The sequence below is a fragment of the Leptopilina heterotoma genome, unplaced genomic scaffold, assembly GCF_015476425.1.
Source record: "Leptopilina heterotoma isolate Lh14 unplaced genomic scaffold, ASM1547642v1 Lhet_14, whole genome shotgun sequence".
Classification (NCBI taxonomy): Eukaryota; Metazoa; Arthropoda; class Insecta; order Hymenoptera; family Figitidae; genus Leptopilina; species Leptopilina heterotoma.
In genome coordinates, this window is record NW_025110859.1 from 1,408,364 (window position 1) to 1,432,939 (window position 24,576).

The following is a 24,576-nucleotide window of genomic DNA, read 5'->3' on the forward strand; positions in this document are numbered from 1 at the left end:
AATTCTACTTGAGTAAAATTATATAATTAAATAGCAATTTTTACTCTCTAAATTTGAGACACTATTTTTCTACTTATGAAAAAATCTTGATTAGTTAGCAAATTTGAATTGTCAACAGTTTTTATTAATTTTAATTAATATTCTACTAGTTTATTAGAATGATGTATTTTTTATTATTTCAAGTTAGTAAGCCGACTTGAATTAGTAGTTTACTACTATCAATTAGTCAAAGCTATCAATTTCATAAGTCGAGTTTCTACCTTTAGACAAGGCCGAGGATTTAAGTCATCGCCTTTTTCTTTTTTTAGAATTTGTTCGACGTTTCTTTTAATCGAAGTTTCCCAATTATGTAGAAAACCTTCAGTATGCCTCTGAGTACTGTTCAATACTTTTAAAACCTGTAAAACAGCAGCAACATGCATTAAGCAATGCTCTAGATGAATCACACACCTGGAAATAAAGAAATTTTTTAAAACATTTTTTAAAAATTTACGAAATCTCAATATATCTCTTTTCAAGGTGTCTATCAGAACTGTTTGTAATTTATACGCACTGAAAAAAAATTATTTGAATCAAGTAGAAATTACTTGATTAAATTAAATGGTTTTTAATTGAAATAAATATTCATTTGCATCAATATAATAATTTTTCCAAATAAATAAATAGTTATTATTATCAAATATTCAATTTTTCATCATAATTAATTACTTTAAAGAGACTAATATCTCTTTATTTTCTTTAAATAATTAATTATTTAGTCCAAATACAACATTTATTTGCATCAAAGCAAAGAAGTTTTGGATTCAAATAGATCTTAATTTGTATTAAATAGGTAAGTGAATCTTTTTCCATTTCCATACATACAAAAATTATAAAAATTTAAATTTTGAACTATCCGTTCCAGTTTCTAATTTGAATTAATTACAGGCTTCGCACTCTTCTACTAAAACCTACTATTTACTACTTTTTTACGTTCTGCTACTACTATTTAGATACTATTTTTAGATTTCAGCCACTAAAAGCTACTGTTTCTTTTTTTAGAATTTCCACAGCTTTAAATTCACTTCACTATTACCAGAAATAAAAAAACTATTCTCAAAAATTATAATCAAATTCTTTAAAACGATTCAATTATTTTTTAAAAATATTGGAAATTCAATTATTTTCACAAATAAAATTTTTCGCAAGAATTCAATTAATTGAAATAAAATTTTCTTAATATTTATTTTATTTTGTTATATATGTGTTGAAGTTATTAAAATATTTCAAAATATAATTATAAAATGTGCATGACATTTAACCAAAACTTGAAGACAAAATTAAATATTTTTTAAACTGAGAGTAAATTTTAATATAAGCATTAGAAAATTGGATAAAGACAGATAAATCTTAGTAAATTATAAATAACTTTTTTAAAAAATTCAAACTTAATAGAATATCAATTAAAAATCAATGTAAATAATTAGCCTCATATTAGAGACACGTGAAATGGCCCCTTTCAGGAGAATCACCCAAATCTACTAAAAGTTTACTTTCTAAATATGAATTATCAAAATTATATTGATTTTTAGCGATAGAGAGAGAATAATAAAAGAGTAATTCATCGAAATTAAAAAAATTTGTATTTCCTTAAAGTGCATTTTTAAAAGATAGTAAGTTAAAAAGACGGTTAGAATCCATGATCTTAAAATACATCATGTGATTTGATTTTTGTTTAATATATATTTGCAATTTTATTAGATACGTAATTTAATTAAATCAGTGCACATATAAATAACTTGAAATTTGATTACGATAAATAACTACTAGAGCTGTGAACAATAATTCGAACCGAACTGTTCGAATTTTTTGGTCTAGTTCGAATCTCGATTTTTCGACATTCGAGTCAGTCCAGTTCGAATATCGAAAAACTGACATTCGAGTTAGCCTAGTTTTCGACATCTGACATTCAGAAAAAATTACGACAAATGACCCAGTCCCCCCATTTTAACTTCTACATATCATGACCTAGTGGGCTAAAATTAGGCACACATACTCAATTTTAAGTGTAGATTACAGGAAAAATATAGCAAACCTGATTGCTGTCATACTTGCGAACTAGAAAGGAAATAAATCAAATTTGTACCAGTTTTGATGAGAACGGATAATGGCACTGAAGCCAATTTAATGGAAAATTTTCAAATTGCACTGAGTTATTATCATGACCATGATTAAGTGGATTAGTGAACCAAGATTCCGTAGAACATCTTTTTTCACAAATCCGACAACGTGAAGGATTCAATTTTGAATCTCAAAATTTTGCCTTCTGCAAAGATGTTTCGGTTAAATATGACACACATTCCTGGCTGCGGAATAATTTAAGCCAGTGACAGGGCGAACGTAACATGTGAGCCAGCTCCTTCTTTAATTTCTCCGGTTACAGCTCACGGTGAGCTTGGACTGACTTCAACCCAAAAGGTTCTCCACCTCCCATTTTTTTTCTGATATTTTTTCGGTGATGCCTGACGATTATTTTAAGACATAAAAGAAAAAAATCGCCCGAGGGAATCTCAAATAAACTCAATTATTCGATTTTTTTGCTAGGTTATTGAATGAATTTCTTCCACGATAGCACTTACAAAGTTCAATTTCATACGGAATCTTTCTATTTGCGCCAAAAAAGAGTTCTATAGTAGAAAACACTGGTTACTACTTTAAAATCTTGAAAAAATTAAGAAAATATTGGAAAATTAGGGGTTATCATCAATTTTTCACAAATTTCTCAACTAGGAGGAATTTTACAGAAAAACGGGTTATAGACAAATAAAAGTACATTAAATCTTGAATGAAACAAAAAAAAGAGAATCCATTTATCTTCTATAGTTTCGAAAATATCTGCATTCGAACTTTATTTTTAGCAAAGAAAATCATTTATAACTGCTTTCAATTAAGGTTTTTCACTAATAGTTCGATTTTATGAAGCGTAAGTAATAGTTAAAATAACATGATCTTAAATTAACTCAATTTCCAGCGATTCAAGAGAGATGCAATCAATTCATCTCTTGTATATGCAAAGTTATCATGCTTACAATTAATGCAATTTCTCGTAAAATCCTACTGTCTCAAAAGCTTCTATTTTCTGTTCTTACAATTAAAGTATTATTGTTTCCATGGTAACTATTCAACTTTTAATTTGTTTTCTCTTTCTTATTTATTCGAAATGTTTACTGTCACTACTGTATGAGTATTTTTAAAAATGCCGAATGCAGGCACACATTGGGACAATCGACTGAAAATTTGTTTGCTATGTTTTGGAAAAACGAAAGTTATGGTACGCAGTTATGGTATGCAGTTACTGTTTTTCATTAATTGGTAGAGGATTATCCCACAAATGTAACTTGTCAAGTCGCTTGAATAATTTAACAAAAACTGTCATGGAATCGGGTCCAAAAGTAGTTGAACAAGTTGTTTCTTCACTGATAAAACGAAAAATTGACGAGAATGAAGGGAATAATGCAAGTTTATCATTGACTCAATCACGTGGTGGTCAATGTCTTCAGGTCACTGTAGGTAGAGAAAAGAAGACAAATACCTTCGGAGGATCGCTTTTAAGTGCTTCTGACTTTTTAAAAATTCAATCCCGGTTTCATCTAAGTCAGAGGAAAGTTCTTGGCATTGCGCAAGCTTTTCGTGTAGCTACAAGAAACTCCAAACTTATTGAACCTCATTTGAAAAAAAAGTATCAGCGGAAAGTCACTGTATGGATATATTTTTTGAAACTAAGAATTTTGATTTCGTCAATTTGAAAAGTAACAAAACTATTTCATCTTCAACAGAAGTAGTCGCTTACTGCGTTGATCTTGAAGGCCTCATAAATTACATCAAAGAAAAGCGAGAACTCACTACGTATCATTTAAAGTTTGGTATTGACGGCGGTGGAGGATTTTTGAAAATATGTCTTTCTATTCAATCAACTGCTGAAGAAGACGAGCTCAACAGTTCGCGCCAGAAATACGATCAAGGAATTCTCGCAAAACGCTTTAAAGATTCAGGTGTTCATAAGCTGTTTATATTAGCATTAGCGCAATGCTGCCAGGAAAACTATGAAAATGTAATTCAATTGTGGACAGCATTAAGAATCAATCAGTTTGACGGGACCATTGCAACAGACTTGAAGTTAGCTAACATCATGGTTGGCATCATGTCACACAGCAGCGTCTTCCCATGTACTTGGTGCTATGCAAAAAAATCTGAACTTGGAGAGCGTTCCTCTTATAGAACAGTGGGCAATACACTTGAAAACTATCTCAATTGGCAAGAAGCAAGTGGGATAAAATCAAAGGCAAAAGAATACAAAAATTGTATTCACCCTCCTCTTCTAATACCTAAAGAAGATAAAACTTTTCTTCAGATGCTCCCACCTCCAGAATTGCATCTGATGCTAGGTGCAGTTAATACTATTTTCTCTCACTTGTTGACTGATTGCGAAGAAGATGCTCTGCGGTGGGTGAAGGATAGCAATGTCCAGCGAGATGTTACTCACGGAAGTCCTTCATTCAATGGCAACTCATGCAGAATTTTGTTGAATAAACTTGATGTACTTCGCTCTAGAAGCAGAAATTTGGGCTGTCTCAAATATATTCAAGCTCTTGAAACATTCAAAAAAGTTGTCGACGCTTGTTTTGGGAATGAACTTCATCCATCATTTGAAGAAGCAATTGCAGCTTTTAGGAAAGATTATATGGAACTAGGCAAACCTATTACTCCGAAAGTTCATGCAATCTTCTTCCATGTTCTTGATTTTTGTAAAGAAACTCAGAGTGCTCTTGGATTTTACAGTGAACAATCAATGGAGTCCGTACACTCTGATTTTAAGAACATTTGGATCAAATACAAAGTCTCTCGGAGTCATTCTGAGTATTCGAAGAGATTGCAACGAGCTATTAGTGAGTACAACAGTCTGCATTCATTTTAAAAAGAAGCAGAATATATGATAATTGCGTGACTGATTTTGAGGTCTGAATTGATGTACTTATGTTTTTTTTCTAAATAAACCTAAACTTTAATTGTTAAAAAATTAGCATTCTTATATTAAACACAAGATAACTCTGCATTTAAGAAATAAAGAAATTATGTCACTATCAAATTGTTAAGAATTGACACAGTTTAAGACTATGTTATTTTAACTTTTACTTACAATTCATAGAATCAAACTATTAGTGAAATACCTTAACTGAAAGCAGTCATAAATGGTTTTCTTTGCTAAAAATAAAGTTCAAATGCATATATTTTCGAAACTATAGAAGATAAATGGATTCTCTTTTTTTTGTTTCATTCAAGATTTAATGTACTTTTATTTGTCTATAACCCGTTTTTCTGTAAAATTCCTCCTAGTTGAGAAATTTGTGAAAAATTGATGATAACCCCTAATTTTCCAATATTTTTTTAATTTTTTCAAGATTTTAAAGTAGTAACCAGTGTTTTCTACTATAGAACTCTTTTTTGGCGCAAATAGAAAGATTCCGTATGAAATTGAACTTTGTAAGTGCTATCGTGGAAGAAATTCATTCAATAACCTAGCAAAAAAATCGAATAATTGAGTTTATTTGAGATTCCCTCGGGCGATTTTTTTCTTTTACGTCTTAAAATAATCGTCAGGCATCACCGAAAAAATATCAGAAAAAACTGGGAGGTGGAGAACCTTTTGGGTTGAAGTTAGTCCAAGCTTACCGTGAGCTATATCCAAAGAATAAGCAATCGCTCGAAGTGCACCTAATTTCGAATACGCTGAGAATTCAGAGTCTAATAGTGGCAATGACAGCCACGCAACTGATAATTTTCGAGAAATCGAAGAGTTGATAAGCATTTTAGAACATTGCGAAGATGAAATCGAAGGTCAACTAAATACTTCTGAAGATACAGCAACCGAAAAAAATGAAAGTACTATTTCAGAAATAGTGGCAGAGAAAATTGTTGAAGAAGCAGACGACTTCAAACGCATAGAAGCAATTCTTAACGAAGAATTGTGATTCTACTAAAATGCGATAAATTATTTCGCAGGTGTAATTGCTCGCCATGTTCTTCGGAAATATAAATGCCAAGAATTTCGCAGCGCACTAGTAAAAGAATCAACAATTTTAGAGGAAAATGAATATTGTTTGGAACAACGTGAGTATCCCAGTAAGGATGGAACTAAAGATGGCGTCAAAAAACTGACAAGAGCCAAAATTATCTTTTTTAAAGTCATTTTTATTCAGCTGCTGACATTCAGTAAGTACTACAGTACTTACTGGTCGTCTCTTTGTATTCTCCAAGATTTGACTGATGAAGGGATTAAATTTACAAAAAGGTATTGCTCTGAATTGTTCACAGAAAGCTGTGAGAAACATCGTATAGAGGCTCTGCAGTATTTATATGAAATTAAGCTCTACGCTCAAACTCGAGAGAATAATCAAAAAGCAAAAAGAGGCAATAGTTGGGGAACAGGCTCATAAAAAGCACCGATTCGAAAGAGTCGTAAACTTAAGAATATTATGCATGCATAGAGTACATATTCTTATTAAGTATGTTCTCAATATTCTTAATTTTTATTTGTTTTAATATGAATATTAAATTCATTTGTCATTCATTTTTAATTCGAAATCTTATTTGTCATAAATTTTATTTAGCCGAAATCTCATTTGACATAAATATTTTTTATCTGAAATCACAGTAGATATAAATTTAGTCATTATATTTATGACAAAAAGAGATTTCGGTTAAATAAGATTTATGCCAAATAAATTGCGGTAGAATGAGGTTTCACGAAATTAAAATTAGATTTAGGGAATATTTATGCACCTCTACTCAATAAGGATTTGAAGATCTTATACAGAAGTTAATTTTTTTACAGGCTTGCAATGTTATAGAATAGATTGGCATTACTCAAAACTATATATAAATTATTTTAAATAAATAATTTAAATATATAAAAATAATTGCATAAACAATTTTAAGGTTCTATTAGCACATAAAGGTAAAAATAAAGTTTATAAATAAAAGTACTTTTATTTTATAAATTTAGTGTAAGTTTTTAATGGTAATCATCTGCATATGACAATTGTTGCTTCTATTGTATAACAAATAAATCCATAATCATGATAAAAAATTAGTTCAGCAAAAAGTGTTCAGCTTGTAAAATATGTTTACATAAAAATTTTAAATAGATACTTTATAACTGTATAAGTTGAAAACTTATTTGGTATGGGTTAAACTTTTATATATTTAATTTGTCAATTCAATTAGGCAGAAAATCACATTATTTACTTTCGTCAATTTCAAGGTTTTACAATTTTATTCAAATCATATGTTAAATTAAAATAGCAATAATATTTTTTTAAGGACCCAACAAGGACAAAATATTAGTCAAAACTGGTTGTCAAGTAACTGAATAAAAGAATTTTTGTTAAAAATCGGAATAAGTCAGTTAATTAATTGACACTCAGTTAAATCTTTAATTTATAAGAACTCTCATTAATTCAAATTTCAAACGATTTAAACATTAACTTATTAAAACAAATGAAATAACCGATTTATCATTAAATCTTATGAAAATTGCTGAAAATTTTTATTTAATTGTTTAAAAATAAAATGTAACTAAGAAATCAGATTTGTAAAAATTGTTTAACTTTCGAATTATCTTACTATTTAACAATGAAACCAAACAAACTAAAGAAACATTTAGATTGTTATGTTATGATTATTGAAATTTTAATTTTTTTAAAAAATGCATCGATTTATAAATTGTGATAAAATTGGTTATTTCGCCAAACGGAATGATCAATTAATTGCAATCTCCCTGCCAAATGGAGATTTGGTGCACTCACCTTCGGAACTATGCTCAATTGACAAAAAAATCGAAAACTACAGCTAATGTTGGGCGCCAGGTTCACCGATGAACCAACGACTGCAATACCAACAACAATATAGGCAAATTCCAAAACTCGCGAGACATCGAACAGAAGCGAGGCAAAAAAATGTTCAATCGCAAAATAGGCCAAATAACAGTTAATCATTAATCGTTGAGCATAATTTACTGGAAAATTAACTTGACGCAATAAACAGTTCGCTCAAAAGGGAGAGCATTGGGTTAGGGTAAAGTTGAGAATAATTTTCGCTAGTTAAAAAAAATAAAACAGAATTCATATCTAATAACAAACTAATATATTTGAAAAATTCGTTGTTTAAGATTTACATAATTAATTTACATAATTAATTTACATAATTTTCACTCAGTTTCAGGTTAGAAAATTCCGATAAATAATCTAATTACATAATATTTCAGAAATTAAAGACAAAAAAAATAAATTAAACGCGATTCAGCTCCCGCGACAAAATAAAAATGGCTACCAGGTCTAATCATTTATAATCTAAAATCTGAGAACACGAATCTGTCTAATTTAACTAATTAAAGAAAAATGGCTTTCGGAAATTGGCGACGAAACATTAGGTAGCGAAACGCAAAAGGGAAAATTTACGGGCAGAGCACATGGCGCTTGAGATATGCTACACTTCGGCAAATAGGCACACAATATAAAAACTTCAATTCGGAAATGAACGCCTTAACTTTAGAGCGAAATAAATACAGTTAACAAAATATTTTCAGAAAATTAGAACCGCGAGTAACATAAAATCGAAAAATGAAACAAGGCGTCATTTCGAACAGTGACGAGAACTCACCAGTTATTGAAAGAAAACTACTTTGGAGACGCCAACAGGAATCGCAGAGGGTCGTCTTCCTTTCGACACTTTTCCTTGAAGTAGAAGTCGGGAACAATGATAGTCGTGTCACTTCAGGATTCGCAACGCAAGTGTCGAACACGTTTTTCGGAAATTTGCCGGTAGCGTCGGGAAGGAGAGCTAACCTAAGCTTGACGGTGCTCGCGCGCGCAGATAGTCAGCGAGGGCGCCGCGGCGGCAAATGTTTTCAAATTCAAAATCGATGAATTTTCGATAGTAGAATATTAATAGTTCAAAATCGCGATACAATTAACCTAGTTAAAAAATAGTTTTAAAACAGTTAATAATCAGTCTGCGCAAAAAAATCTTTAATAGTAAAATACTATTTTATCAAAGTTATGTGAATTCAGCTAAACGAAGACCAAAAGGGGTGACGTCTGGCAACCATGTGTGTGAGTGTGTGTGCGTGACATGCAACAGAATAGCGTGATTGGTTCCAGAAACCAAAAATATTGCGGCATCCAAACAGCCAGAAAATAGACTTGGTGTCAGCGACAACCAAATAAGTAAAATTGGACGACAGCAGGTCTCCAATATTTAAAAACAAACAAGCCAGGTCAGCAGGCCATGAAACAAATAGCGTGTAGCGTCATCAGCCGAGAGTGTGAGTGGAATGGCATCTTCAGCCCAAAATTAAGCATCGAACAGCAAAGTGTAGAGAATGATTTATCCCAGAGACATCCCAATTTAAAAAACAGTTCCTCCTCAGCTCGAAGTAACATAGAATCCAAGGATCGCTCGTCGCAACATAAAAAAATAAAAGCAGAAAACACAACGCAAAATAAATCCTATAATTTTACAAGATCGAATTGTGGAGCTGAGACTTGCGTAACGAAGTGTTCGAATGGAAGGTTATTTTATTTATTTCTATATTTTTCTATATCGGATGTGACGTGCCAAATTATTCACGTCACAAAACCCCTGGTCATTAGAATATCTGTCGTTAAAAATTTTAATTAATTGAAACTTTAATATATCAGCATGTTTAATTGTTTAAAACTTTAATTTATCTAATTTTTATGAAACCGAACTTTTTTACTTTTGGGAATTAAATCTTATCCAAATTTTAATTGGACTTCAACTGAACAACAATTTAATTTATTAAATTTTCCATTTTTTTAAATTTCCATTAGGGGAGAGTAAGCTACATTGAACCAGCGTCAACAGTGAACCACTTCAATTTTCTGAGAAATGACTGTTTGAAACTTTTTCTTATTCAATATATAAGTTAGTATTACCAAAACAGACTATGTCCAAAAATTTCCGGCACGTAGGTTTATTATTTACAAAAAAACTAAAACAACTGTTTTTTACGTACAAAACAAAAAATTTTGTGGAATTATCATGACGTTTTTTATTGAAATAGGAAGTTTTAAAAATTAGTAAACTTGTGATTTATATCGCTTAGGGTGTCAACTTCAAAATTCCGATGTGAATAAGAATTTTAAATCTTACATAAATTTATTATAAACAATTTTTTTGTGAATGTCATGTGTATACAATACAGTAAGTGCGGCATATTAAACCACCCGAAAAATCAAAGAATTTTCAATTTTAAGAGTGGTAGAGTTGTCTGCTCTACTAACTAGTAAGAAAAATACTGGAAGACATGCTTTCATCACAATTGTCAAAGTGATAAACTCAAACTGTCACTTTTGCTACGAAACCTGACATCGAAATATATTAATCTCCTGTATTAACAAATAATAACTATTTTACATCAATTTTCTATTTTTTGAGTAGAAAATAAGATTTTTTACAATGTGTAAGTGGAAATATTATTTTCCAAGTAAATTGTAGTGTTTTAATAGAGGTGGTTCAATGTAGACACACATCCTTCAAAATAAGAAAAGTGTAACTGGTTAGAAAAAATCGAATTTAATTATTTAATCATAATATTTTTTGTTTGTAACGTGTGTATTAACTAAAGGAGTACTTCAGTTTTATTTTGATACAAAAACCTGATCAAAATTTGTAAAATTTAATTAGTTCTTGGACTTTATAAAAAACCTGGTTCAATGTAGCCTACTCTCCCCTAAACCTAATTTCAGGGTGGCCAAATGTAAGTAAAGTCAGGAAAAAAAATTTTTGTCAGAGAAATTTAGAAAATTAAATTTTTTTCTACATATTTTCAAAAATTGCGACTTTTTCAATTTTTTTCCAAATATTGAAACAAAATATCATATTTTTTAGTATTAAATGTAACTCATTTTGAATTTAATAGTGTAAAAAATAACTATAAACACATTTTTCAAAAAATATTTGTGAATCATTTTTCTATTAAAATTTTTAAAATATACATTTAATAGTATATTAAGCAACAAGGGTATAAAGGCAGCCATTTGTTTACGGTGATTTTTGTGACACGAGTGAAGGTCGATGACGCCCCAAGACCTCCATTCGTGTCACAAAAATCATCGGAAACAAATTGGGATGCCTTTATTCCCATGTTACTTACGATATTTTTTATTTATAATGCACAAAAGTGGCGATTTCAGATAGCAGACGACAGGGAATAAAAGTCAGTCACTTGTTCGACTTATATGAAAATAGCAGCCGTTTTCTCCCATGGGCAATTGCATTAGTCGAAGGCTCTTCATCTGAAAGTAGTAAGAGTAGTAAAAAGGCTAGGGGGCAAAATAAGTCCAAAAATAAAAATGAAGAGAAGCAAGAAACAACGGAAAATAAGGAAAATACAGTGGATGCATTTGGGACGGGTCAGGGTCGGCTTAGGGGAGCTGCAGGGGGCCAACCAAATAAAGGGTGGGCCAAGCCAATGCAGGCAGCTCCGGGGCTGTCACAACCTATAATTTATTCGCAAAGTGGGGTGCAAGGGCCCCACCTAATGCACCAGGCGGCCGAGTTGCTGGTGCATTACCCCAACAAGGCAGGCCTAAACCGGGTGTAGCAAATCAGGGTAATAGTCAGGTTCCTTTTATGGGTGTTTGCAATGGTTGTCAGGTTGTGGTACATTGTCTGTCCCAGTGTCCTTATCGGGTTTGTTTTAGTTATCAACAACAGGGTCATTTTGCTACAGAATGCCCTAGCAGACAACAAGCTCAGGTTGAGGTTTCGTGTCAGGTTTGTAGGGCTAAGAGAGCAGTTTTTGCTCAATGTCCAAGATGCGTGGAGTTCCGAAAATATTTGGAAAACGCGAAAGGGTAATATTTGTTATTGCAGCATTCGAAAGAGCGTTTCCTGAGCTTTAAGAAATGTCTATTGCAAAATTTTTAGCAATCCGTTTTCATACTAAAAATTGCTCCCAAAGTTCGGATAAAATTTTTGTACATTTGGTCCTTAAAGGGTTAACTCATATACCGCCATCTTGTAAAACATGCGCAGAAGTGTAATTTAGTAATTATTGCTGCGCAGAAGTTTACCACCACACTTGGACATGCGCAGTAGTGCAATTGAGTATTTATTGCTGCGCAGTAGTCTACCACTACACTTGGACATGAGCAGTAGTGAAATTTAGTATTTATTGCTGCGCAGTAGTCTACCATTACACTAAGACATGCGCAGTAGTGCAAATTGGTAGGTGTTGGTGCGCAGTAGTCTACCATTACACTAAGACATGCGCAGTAGTGCAATTTAGTATTTATTGCTGCGCAGTAGTTTACCACCACACTTGGACATGCACAGTAGTGCAATTTAGTACTTATTGATGCGCAGTAGTCTACCATTACACTAAGACATGCGCAGTAGTGCAAATTAGTATTCTTCGCAGAAATACAACTATGTTAAAAATTTTTTTTTTAATTCTCCTTAAAATTTCAATTATCTTTATAAATATAATTAAATTGTTCTCCACAATTCAATTATTTTCAAAAATTTTAATAAAATTGTACGCAAACATTTAATTATTTTCATAAATAATAACATTCTTTGGAAGGATTCAATTACTTTTATAAAGAGTAAAATTCTTTGCAAAAATTCAATTAATATCAATACATTTTAATAAAATGGAATTAATCAAATTTTCAATAATAATTATGAACATACAAGATTATCTTAAAAAATTGAAAAAACTCTTTGTTTAATTCAATTTTTCAAATTTTTAATTAAAATTATTAAAAAAACATTATTTTCAAAAAATTTAAAGAAACTCGTCAAAAAAATGTAATTGTTTATAAAAACTCTAATAAAAATTCTAGAAACCATTTGTAGATTTATTTATGTTCGAAATCAAATAAATTTAAATTTTTTGAGAAAAAAAACTGGGAATTTTGTTGAACGAAAATAGTAGAAACATTGAATTTATTTATAATTCAATTTTACAAAATAACAATTATTTGTAGATTCTTCAAGTAAATATATATTAGAAAATAAAAACTTGAAATAATTACGTAAAAAATATGAAAAATTATAAATATAATATCAAAAAAAATTTTCCAGAGAATTGTTAGTTAAAAATATGAAGAATTCAGATTCTCAAAGATTTTAATTTACACTCTTTTCAAAATTCAATTATTTACAAAAATTCAAGCTCTCATGCTTTTAATATTAAATTATAATCCAAAACTTAAACTGGAATCCATTATTAAAACAATTTTTATTAGAAAATTCAACTATAATTCAATTAATTAAATTAAAAAAAACAATTTATTGAATAATTGCATGTTTCTTAAAATGGAATTCTCATAACGAATTTTAATAAAATTGTATTAAAATAAAATTTATGAAAATAATTAAATTTTTGAGAAGAAATTTATAAAAAATTTGTAAATAATTGAATTTCTAGAAAATTTTTATTATTTATGAAAGTAATTAAATGCTTGTGTACAATTTTATCAAAAATTTTGTTTAAATAATTGAATTGTTTTGGAAAATTTTATGAAAATAGTAGATATTGAAAATTATTGAATTGAGGGAATTTTTTGAAAATAATTGAAATTTCACAAAGAATTTTATTGAAATTTTTTTAAATAATTGAATTTCGGAAAAGAATTTAATTATTTAAAATGATAATTGAAATTTTTACGAGAATTTATTTAAAGTACATTATGCAACAAACGAGGTTATCTCCCTTGTTGTATACTTTGCTTTATACAACAAAGGCGTATTATGGTTACTCTATGCTACCTGTACCGGTGCATGCTAAGTTCTCCAATATAACCCAGCTGGTCAATATAGTAACCATTATTGCCCTAGGGAGATAAAGGTTACTTTATTGACCTGTGAGCGGTCAATAATGTACCCTTTATCTCCCTAGGACTATAATGGTTTCTTTATTGACTGCTGGGTTATAAGGGGAAACATAGTACGCGCCTGTGCAGGTAGATAAAGTGAACATAATACGCCTGAGATGTATAAAAAAATTTTTTAAACATAATTGAAATTTTTATAAGAATGTCATTACTTTTGAATATATGTAATTGAATTTCTGTAATCATTTGTAATTTCTTTAAAATTATCTAAATTATATTGTACATCATACAAACTTTTCGTCCTTTTTCAAGCAAATTACGGACTTTACGGACCTTTTTTAAAAAAACGGACTTTTACGGATTTCAAGCAAAGTTACGGACCTTTACGGGATTCATGGACTTAGTTATCGACACTTGTACAAGTCTAAAAATATAATTATTAAATTTAATTTAAGATCTGTATAAATATAAGTGCATACTTTTAAACTGTACACGAAACAAAACTACATATGGTTAAAAATTAGAGATCTTAATACAAAATATAAATAAATTTAATACTCTTAGCGTTAAACAACTTATACAGCTCCCATTATGTTGGTAATAAAAGTAAATAATACAGAATAAAGATTATAACAACAAATTATTTTCAGTTTGCAATAGATTTATTGCAAAATACAAAATACTTAACACAATTAATTAGAAGAAATACTTCTTTCTGATTGCAGTATTAATTTCACCCTTCTTCTTTTTAAAAAAAATAAATTTTAATTTCTATTAATAAATAAAAAATCGTAGTTTCTGCGCAAAATCAATATATATCTAATCTATCACATCTTAATACATTGCAAGCTTAATCCCGATATATAGAAAATATCTACTGCTTTTATACAAAAGTATTATTTGTTTTAATAATTATACTTAATTCAAACATATTTTCTGGTATATGATCACTTTTTCTAAAAAATATTTTCTAATCCTTTTTGTCTAAAAAAAGCGGTTTCTAATAAAATATTGTTTTCTAAAAAAGTTTTTCTAAAAACTTATGATTTCTAATATTTAATTTCCTCAAATTTTTGAAATTCTATAATTTTGATAAATGTTAGAAAATTGTTAAAAAATTAAGATTATAAAATAGAAACTATTTTGCATATTTTCTGCTTCACAATCACAATTTTTTCACAAAAATATGAGTTTATTTTTGACAAAGAAGAAAAATTTGATAAAATTCCTATTTCTTATCACAATTTTTTAACAAAATTATTTTCTTTTTAAAAAGAATAAATAATAATTTGCATCATTTTTATAAAAGAATTTCCAAAATTAAAATATTTAGAATATTATTTTAGAAAAATTTAAATATCTTTAGAAAAAAATCCCTATAATTTCAATTTATTAATTACGATTTTTAACTATAGGTTATTTAAAAGTTTTGTTAAAAATTTTTACATAATTTCTATTTTTTTTACAATTTTTTAACGAAATCTCAAGTATTTTTTTTAAGAATTCAAAAATTTTTATAATTTTTAGTCATTACAAAAATAGAATATTGTTAGAAAAAAAATTTGAAAATTACTTTTATTAGAAAAAGAAATTTTCAGAAAATTACCGTTATTAGAAGAAAGAAAATTAGAAAATCACCTTCATTAGAAAAAAGGTTTTTAGAAATTCACCTTTATTAGAATAAAAAGTTTTCGAAAATAAAAAATTAGAAAATACATTTTAGAAAAACTACCCGAACCATATTTTCTGTTTTGGTTTAAAGAAAAAATATGTTTAGAAATTTCATGTATTTGATTCAAACTTAAAAGTTGATTATGAATATTTGAAAATTAACCATAACTTATGTTTAAATTAAATATATTATTTATTTAAATAAACCAAAAAATACCGTAAGTGAGGCTAAATTCGCTCATGTAGGGTAAATTCGCTCAACCGATGTCTCTTTTTAAAATTCGATTAACATACTTTTTAGACAGAAATATTTAAGATTTACAATTGTTTTGGTTAATATAAATGGTAAACTTTAATTTAAAATTTATTTGCAGCAAATTCATTGGTAACTTTCAGTAGAAATTATATATAAAACACAAGTGAATAATTTTCATATTGAACAAGTAGTATGAAAAAGTAGGAAATAAAGCTTTACTTCAAAGTTTTTAAGTTGAATACTTCTGAACATTACATTTCCTGTATCTCCAACATGATTTTCATAAAGCACAAAAATTAAAGCAATAAACAGATTCTGCAAAAAATCAATTTAAAAAAAATTCAAATTTGTTGTGTAAATTCGCTCAGGAAATAAGTCTACAAAAAAGATGTTTGGGCCTGGATATTTTAAGTATGTTAATTACTATAATTTATAATTCGATTTTTTTAAATAATAGTACTCTTATAACTGAAAATTAAACGATTTAAAACGGTTTAAGCACTAAACTGTCAAACTTAAACTTGTTTTTTATGGTTATGAGTACGTTTGATTGAATGATTGAATCTAATTACTTATTGATAAAACAATATTAAATATTTATTCCAATAACTTTGTATATTGTTCTTAATTTTTTTCTTTATTGATTCTAAAGAATATTTAGTTTCATTTTTGTAGATTATAATATATTTTGCCAGAATAATAATGGTGAGCGAATTTACCCATCATTTAAAGGTAAAGTCGCTCACAAAAAAACGGCTTATAAATAATTTTCTGCAACATATTTTAATTTCTTTATGCAGTAATAGGAAAGATAAAGGGTTAAAGATTATATATTTTCAGTGCCAATGTTTATTTTCATCGTTTCCCGAAGTTATTTAAAAAAGAATTGAAAAATTGAGCGAATTTAGCCTCACTTACGGTATGTTTGAATTAAACTTAAATATGTTTGACTGTAAAGCAAAGATATTTTAAGTTTGATTCAAACAAAATTTATTTGCATGAAATAAATCGTTTTCTCAGTGTACAATTAAGAGGAGAGACCGGTGAAATTTTAACCCATCTAAATTTTTATTGTTTATGGGTGGTTAATGTTTTTTTTAACAAAATTTGGTATTTTAAATTATAATATGCTTCGAAGAATTAAATAAAATTTAATTAGTTAACAACGTAATTATCGAAGGGTTCAAATTTCACTGGTCCCTCCACTTAATTAAATTAATAATTAATTAATTTTCTATCATTAGTTCCGTATTGCTACTACCTGTGCTCTCACTGCAAACACTTTCATCTGATTGCGGTGTTAATTCTACCCTTCTTCTTTTTTCTTGAACGAAAGTTTCTTCTTTTTCCAATAACAGTTCTTTGTTACTGCGCACAAGCAAAATGTCATCTAATATGTCATGACTCAAGTTAGTGCGCAAATCTGATAAAATAAATTTCATACTCGAAAATAATCTTTCCACACTAACTTGAGTCATAGGGGCCGCGTGAACAATGTTGGACAGTGAGTACAGTTCAGGAAACAAATCTTTTTTAGTTTCCCAGTACTCCAGAAGGTTTTCGTTCTTTGGAATTCTGGGAATTTTCAGAAAGTCATCCAACAATCTTTCTATTGGACAATTCCCACTTGCGATTCTAATTTGGCGCTCAGCATCTTTCCTTTTTAGTAATAACTCAAGTAAATCGTCCTCTGCCACATCCATCACCTATAAATGATATGATATTCTATATTTGACTATTATTTTATTTAAAAAATATTAATACTTTTATAAAATGTAATATTTATTCTCTTTGAAAATAATACCACATTAATTTTAAATTATGCAAAAAAATAGTTTTTACTTCAACAAAACTACAAATTTTTTTAACTAGCAAGAAATTTGCAAAATTTTTAATTTTTTAGAAGATAAACACACGGACCAAATTTCTTATATTATAGGTGTTGTAACTTTTGTTAATTTGAAGAGGTAAAAAAGAAAAAACAAGAACCATCTGTGATCTATGTAATTAACATTAATTTTCAATAAAAATGTCATCTACTGTAGAAGCAATGGAAAATTGGCAGAAATTGCAGATAAAAAAAATCACTGTTGACACAGGTCAGGGAAATCAAGAATTCAAGAAACAGTCAAGGAGTTTCATTAAAAGGACTAAAAAAATTAAATTTTTAGAATTAGTAAGAAAATTATAAATTTTTGTGTCTTTTTTTAGTCTCATAAACTATTAAGTGAATTTAAAAAAAACGACTCAAAACACGAATTTGATCCACAAATATTAAAAAAAATTTGTGATATAACAATAGCATATTTCCATGTATTTTTTCCTGCAGAATCCGGATTCAAAGTCAGAATTGACAGATGTGCTCAAAATTTTGAGCTAAACTCAAAAAACGACTCAAGAAACTGAATTAAAATGACGAAAATGAAAAATTTCTTCCGTGACACTGCAAAAGTATATTCCCATGTATTTTTTCACGCTGAATCCGAATTCGAAGTAAAAATTGACAGATTTGCTCAAAATTTTGAGATAAGCTCAAAAAATTGATAAAAAAAGCGATTTAAAATAAAGAAATGGAAATTTTTTGCTATGACGCCTTTTTTATCAATTTTTTGACCTTATCTCAAAATTTTGAGCAAATCTGTCAATTTTTACTTCGAATTCTGATTCAGCGTGAAAAAATACATGGGAATGTACTTTTGCAGTGTCACGGAAGAAATTTTTCATTTTTGTCATTTTAATTCAGTTTCTTGAGTCGTTTTTTGAGTTTAGCTCAAAATTTTGAGCACATCTGTCAATTCTGACTTCGAATCCGGATTCAGCGGGACAAATATATGGAAATAAGCTATTGTTATGTCACAAAATTTTTTTTTAATTTTTTTGGTTCAAATTCGTGTTTTGAGTCTTTTTTTGAGTATAACTAAAAAAAAACCAATTTGAGCATTCGGATTCGGATTGTGTGCCTGTGTAATTATATCTTTTAATTAATTCATGGAATTCAATTATAGCGTGAATTTTTAGAAATAATTGAATTTTGAAAATGTTTCAAATTAAAATCGATGAAAATCTGAATTTTTAATACTTTTATCGAACAGTTCTATAAAATTATTTTTTTGACAAAGTTTAATTGAATTTTTTTTTAGAGTTTATCAGAGTATTCTTTAGAGTCAGGGAAAAAGTCAAAATTTTGTCTGGAAATCAGAGAAAAGTCAGGGAAAAACAAAATTAAATTTTTGTGTCAACCCTGAAAATATTTGTATGGGTGTATTTTTTAAAACAACATTTTCAAAAGTAAATTGTGAAAACTTAGATTTTGATATTTTTGTCGAAATACAATCAATACTAAAGTTGAGTTAAGCATAAGTGAATAAAAATTAAATAATATAAAAATATTATTACCTGGCTCGTTTCACTGGATGTTGTCGAATTGAGAGAAGATATCCCCCTAAGCTCAAATGACGTTCTGTGTAAGGTATTCCACACCCTAATGAGAATACTCTTTGCTTCGATGGAGTTTTCTGCACTCAACACAGTTAATTACCTCGGATCTAGACATAATGAGGCAAGAAGTGCCTCATTATTTAACAGATTAATTTCTCTATCTTCCATTGCGTCCACTAATTTTTTGGCAAAATTTGTTTTCACTTCTCCTGTTAGGAGTTTACACTCCATCCAGGTTCCGTAAACGTCACCAGGTACCAAATCTTCGGTCTGCAATTTTAATGTAGCTTTCTTGCAGGGAATTAATGCTTGAAGGCAATCTTCAACTCGACGCCACTCTCTTTCTGATAAAAACAGAGCATCTTTAGTGGAGGAGAAATCCATGCAAAATTCTTTTGCAGAAAGTAAAGAAGATAACATGTTGCATGTAGAGCTCCAACGTGTTACCACATCTAATGTGGGTTTCTTAACACTATATTTTTTTAATGCCTGCAATGTTGCCTCATTCCTCAATGCCTTTACGGCATTTCTAGCCTAAAATTTAATTTTTAAAATGTATTTAACAAAATACTTATAGTTTTAAACGTTCAAATGTACGACGATATTTTTTTACTTCTTTTAATTTGCACTTTATTGTAAAAACTAGCAAGTGTTATGCGCGCGGAACGAGATATTCAATTTATTATTATTATGCAACTTAAAAAATTTTTTATTTTCAAATATAAATTTTTAAATAATTTTATAATCAAAATTAAAATAATTCACTTATTAAATGCATAATAAATTGTCATTTCTTCTATATTTAAAAATAATAATGTAATTAATTCAATTATTTTCATAAATAATAAGATTCTTTGAAAGAATTCAATTATTTTTAGAAACAGTAAAATTTTTGCGAAAATTCAATTCTTTTCAACAAAAATTTTAATAAAATTTCACAAAATAATTAATTATTTTTTAAGATTTTAATAAATCCTTCGAACCAATTAAATTAAATAAAATCTTGTCAAAAATTCAATTGCTTTTTCCAATAAAATTTCATAAAAGAATTCAATTTTCTTCTTAATTCGTTAAAAAATTTTTGAAAATAATTCAATTATTTTATAAAATTTTTATAAATCCTTCAAAACAATTCAATTATTATTATAAATAGTAGAATTCTTCGCCAAAATTCAATTATTTTTAATACAATTTTAATAAAATATCATGAAAGTAGGGGAAAGGCTTGCAAGTTGTTCGGCTTACGTTATTTTTTATTGTAGAAATGCCATAATTATTATTAAGAAATGCGATTCTTTTTTAAACTTAAAAAAAAATCTTCATAAATTTCAATTACTTTCCAAATTTTCAATTATTAAAGAAATTCTACTGCAAGAATTAAATTATTTTCATAAATAATAACATTCTTCGAATGAATATAATAATTATCAAATTTTTTGTTAAAATTCTTTGCAATAATTCAATGATTTTCAACACATTAATTTTAAAATTGAAAATATTTGAAAATAAAAATGATTTGAAAAGTTAGGAAAAAAAAAGCAAACAACAAACTTTAAACTGCAAAAAGGTTACAGGAATACAACGATTAATAACTCATAGATTATTTTTTCTAAATAATTAAATTTTTAAATATAATTAATTAAAAATTATTCAAATAATTGGAATTTTGTAATGTTCTGTAAGTATTAAAGTATCTCAAAAAATTTTATTCACATGTTTAAAAATAATCCATTTTGTAATGAATTTTAATTGAAAATGAAAAATTTTAATTTAATGTTTATAATTGAAGTTTTACCTTAGAAAAAAACTTAGAAAAATCCCACGGAAAGTTTCCTTCGAAGATTCCAAGAATTGTTCAAGGAACACTTCCTGTAAAATCATCCTAAGTATGTTATAATATAAGTTAACAAATTTATACATTAATTAAGAAATTAATTAAGAAATTTTCATTTATTCTTCAAGGTTGCAGATCAGAGAATTAAAAAAAGTCAGAAGAGTGACACTGGCAAGGAAAATCTTAGAAATATCAACGAATTTTATAAAAAGTATTGAGAGAGATAATAAATAATACTGAGGGAATACTTATTTTAAAAAATTGTAATTTCTGAAAAATTTTAATTTAATTTTTTGAAGATAATTAACTTTTTGAGAATATTTTATTTCAATATCTTAAATAAATACGTATTCTGCAGAATTGCATTGAAAATACTTGCAGTTTTTATATAAAATTTTATTAAAGTTTTTGAAAATAATCGATTTTTTAAAAGAATTTTAATTGAAAGTTCTGTAAATAATTGAATTCTACAAACAAATTTTACAAATTCTGTTAAGAAATAAAAGAAAGATCTAAGAAAAATAATAAATATTTTATGGCGATAGACTTTAAAACAAATTTTTCAGTTAATATTTAATTGTAAATATACTACATCAGATTTGCGATAAAAATTTAATTTTGTTTTTCCCTGACTTTTTGAAATTTATAACAGTTAAAGATGACCCAATGATAAAATAATTATTTTATATTATAAGAATATTGATACATTAACTTCTTCAAAATTATTTTCATCATTTTAATTCAATTATTATTTTCTACAATTTTTAACTAGAATTTTTCTTTAAATCAATTATCTTTAATAATTTCAGAAAAAGCTCTTTAAAAGTTTTTAAATCTACACGGAAAAACCTTTAAGAAGTCTGTCTTCCCACTGTCACAAAATTTCGCTTCTCACTGCATGGAAAGTCTGATCGCCCGCCACTGGGTGCGTAGCATTACCGTTTTCGATAGACAAACTTCCCAAAAAGTTTAGAAAATTACAACTGGGTACGTTGGTCACCCAGTTTAGGAGTGCAGATGAACAAGTTTAGTGGTGGCGCTGACGCATAAGTTTCGGGTGGGCAGACTGCTTAAAGGTTTTTCCGTGTATTTGTTTATAATTCAATTTTACAAAATAAAATATTACTTGAGAATATTACTTAAGAAAATAATTAAATTCCTATATGACATTTTATTATTTTTGAAAATAATTGAATTTTCGCGAAGAAATTTTTAAAAAATTTGTAAATAATTAAATTCATGTAGAATTCTTATTATTTCTGAAAATAATTAGGTAAATGTTGGCGAAGAATTTTATTAAAAATTTTTTTTAATAATGGCATTCCTTTAGAAAATTTTATTAAAATAGTCGATATTGAACATCATTGAATTGAGGATAATTCTTAAAAATAATTTAAATTTTGCCATTAATTTTATTAAAATTTTTGAAATTAATTGAATTTCGGAGAAGAATTTAATTATTTCTAAAGATAATTGAAATTTTCACGAGAATTTTTTTTTTATTTTTGAACGTAATTGAATTTCTGGTGAAGAATTTTATAACTTTTGAAAATAAATACATTTCTCAAATCATGTGTAACTTCTCAAAAATTTAATTTTTTTAAGTGTTTTTAACTTAAATTCTTCTATAAATCAATTAATTTTTAATAATTGATTAAATATATATTAAAAAATTACATAAAACTAATTTCAGAAGAATTTGTATTATTAAAATGTTTTAAAAATCTAAGTTTTTAGAAATTTTTAATTAAGTTTATTCAAAATTGAAATTTTCTAAAATTTCAAATTAAATCCTTTCGAAGTTGATCTATTTAAAAGAATTGTAAATGCAACTCTTTTAAATTCCAATTAATTTTGAAATATTTAAGTAAAATTATTTATTAAATAATTTAAGTAATAATTTTATAATAGTTTTTCAAGAATTAAATTATTTAAGAAGAAATTATTGACAAAAAAAGAAAAAATTGAAAGTTTTGTATTTGAATTTGTGTTAATTTCAAAGTTTATGAGGCAAACAAAAAAGACACCAAAATTTTAACTTTTCTTATGAATTTTAAAAATTTAATTTTTTCAGTACTTTTAATAAAGATCCCTTGATTTTTCCTGAACAAATCTACTTTCCCTGCCTTTTTCCTGAATTCCCTGACCTGTGGCAACCCTGTACATATTGTTAAGAGATGATTTTTAAACTTACATTTTTAAGCTCTTCTTTTATTTTTTCGCGTATATTTATTGCAGAAATTTTAACCATATCATATACTGCTTTTGGTGATATGGTGAATTTTACTTCTTCGTTTAATGCTTCCAATATGGGATTAATAACATCCCTAAATCCCGAATCGTTCACTGCAGAGAATGGTCGACCATCGATTGTCACTAGTTTTACGCAAGCTATGCGTAAAACTTCAGGATTTATTTCTATTCCTCTTTTATTATTCTTGCACTGATTTTGAGTTTCACTTTCTCTTTGTGAATTTTCCTCGGAAATCACTTTTCTATACTCCTCATGATGAAATCTTTTTAAATGCTGCTTAAACGTACCAGCGTGCTTTCCCTGTATAACAAATATTATTATTAATTATTATAAATTGGAACTCAAAAAATTGAAAATAGTAGAAATTTAGAAAACAATTAAATCTATGAAACATAAATAATCAAATGTATATAATTAAATATAAATAATCAATAAATAATTAAATAATTTACACTGAAAAAAATTCCTAGTAGATTTGACTACTTTTTAACTACTCTGTTTGGTTCAATAAGTCTCCAAAGAAATAAAACACTTGTATTAACCATCAAAAAGTAGTTAAAATAATTAAGAACTACAATTCATTGTAGTTTTTTAAACTAATTTTAATTAAATTTTTTTAGATTATTTGAATTTTTTAATATTAATTTATTTCCAAAATTTTTGAATAATCGAAATTTTCTCTTATTAAATGGAAAACAATAATTGCAATTTTTAACAGTAATAAAATTAAAATTTTAGAAAATTATAACTTCTGTGGAAAAATAGATTGTTATAAGTATGTAAGTATTTATTTTGCAAAACGATTTGAATATTTGAATTTTGAAAAAATTATGTTTTGAAAAATTATAATTAAAATTTTTTGAAGACAATTTAATTTACGAAAGTAATTATTTGAAAAATTAATCTTTTTTTTTCAATGAGTGTAATTAAATTTATTTCTTTGGGTCTTATAGGTGATCTTATCCTTTACAAAATTAATAAGCAAAAAGTTTTATTTTCAAAAAACTAAAAAAAATATAATAAAATATATTGCGATTATTAATGCAAATAATATATTTCAAAATTAAACAAGGTTTCTTAAGCATAAAAAATACGAATAAAAAAATTATACTAATATTAAAAATAATATTAATAATAATATCAATAATAATGAAAATAATAAATTTTAAATACTCGTTCTTCAATTAAAAATATTAATTGATTAATAATAACAGTATGG

General features: G+C 27.3%; 1 protein-coding gene across 2 annotated transcripts; it reads right to left on the reverse strand.

Moving 5' to 3' along the window:
- Positions 1 to 366: 366 nt before the first annotated feature.
- Positions 367 to 19,595, reverse strand: LOC122497881. 2 transcript variants are annotated; one of them, XM_043605252.1, is made up of 3 exons: positions 19,228 to 19,595; positions 17,093 to 17,537; positions 367 to 450 (listed from the first exon to the last, which is right to left on the reverse strand). In XM_043605252.1, the coding sequence occupies exons 2-3, from the start codon at positions 17,532 to 17,534 to the stop codon at positions 443 to 445; spliced, it is 450 nt and encodes a 149-aa protein (XP_043461187.1). In that variant the 5' UTR covers positions 17,535 to 17,537; positions 19,228 to 19,595; the 3' UTR covers positions 367 to 442. The 2 variants fall into 2 exon arrangements, with proteins under 2 accessions (XP_043461187.1, XP_043461186.1); XM_043605251.1 differs by lacking the exon at positions 367 to 450 and having other exon boundaries at positions 16,809 to 17,537.
- Between the last annotated feature and the right edge of the window lie 4,981 nt (positions 19,596 to 24,576).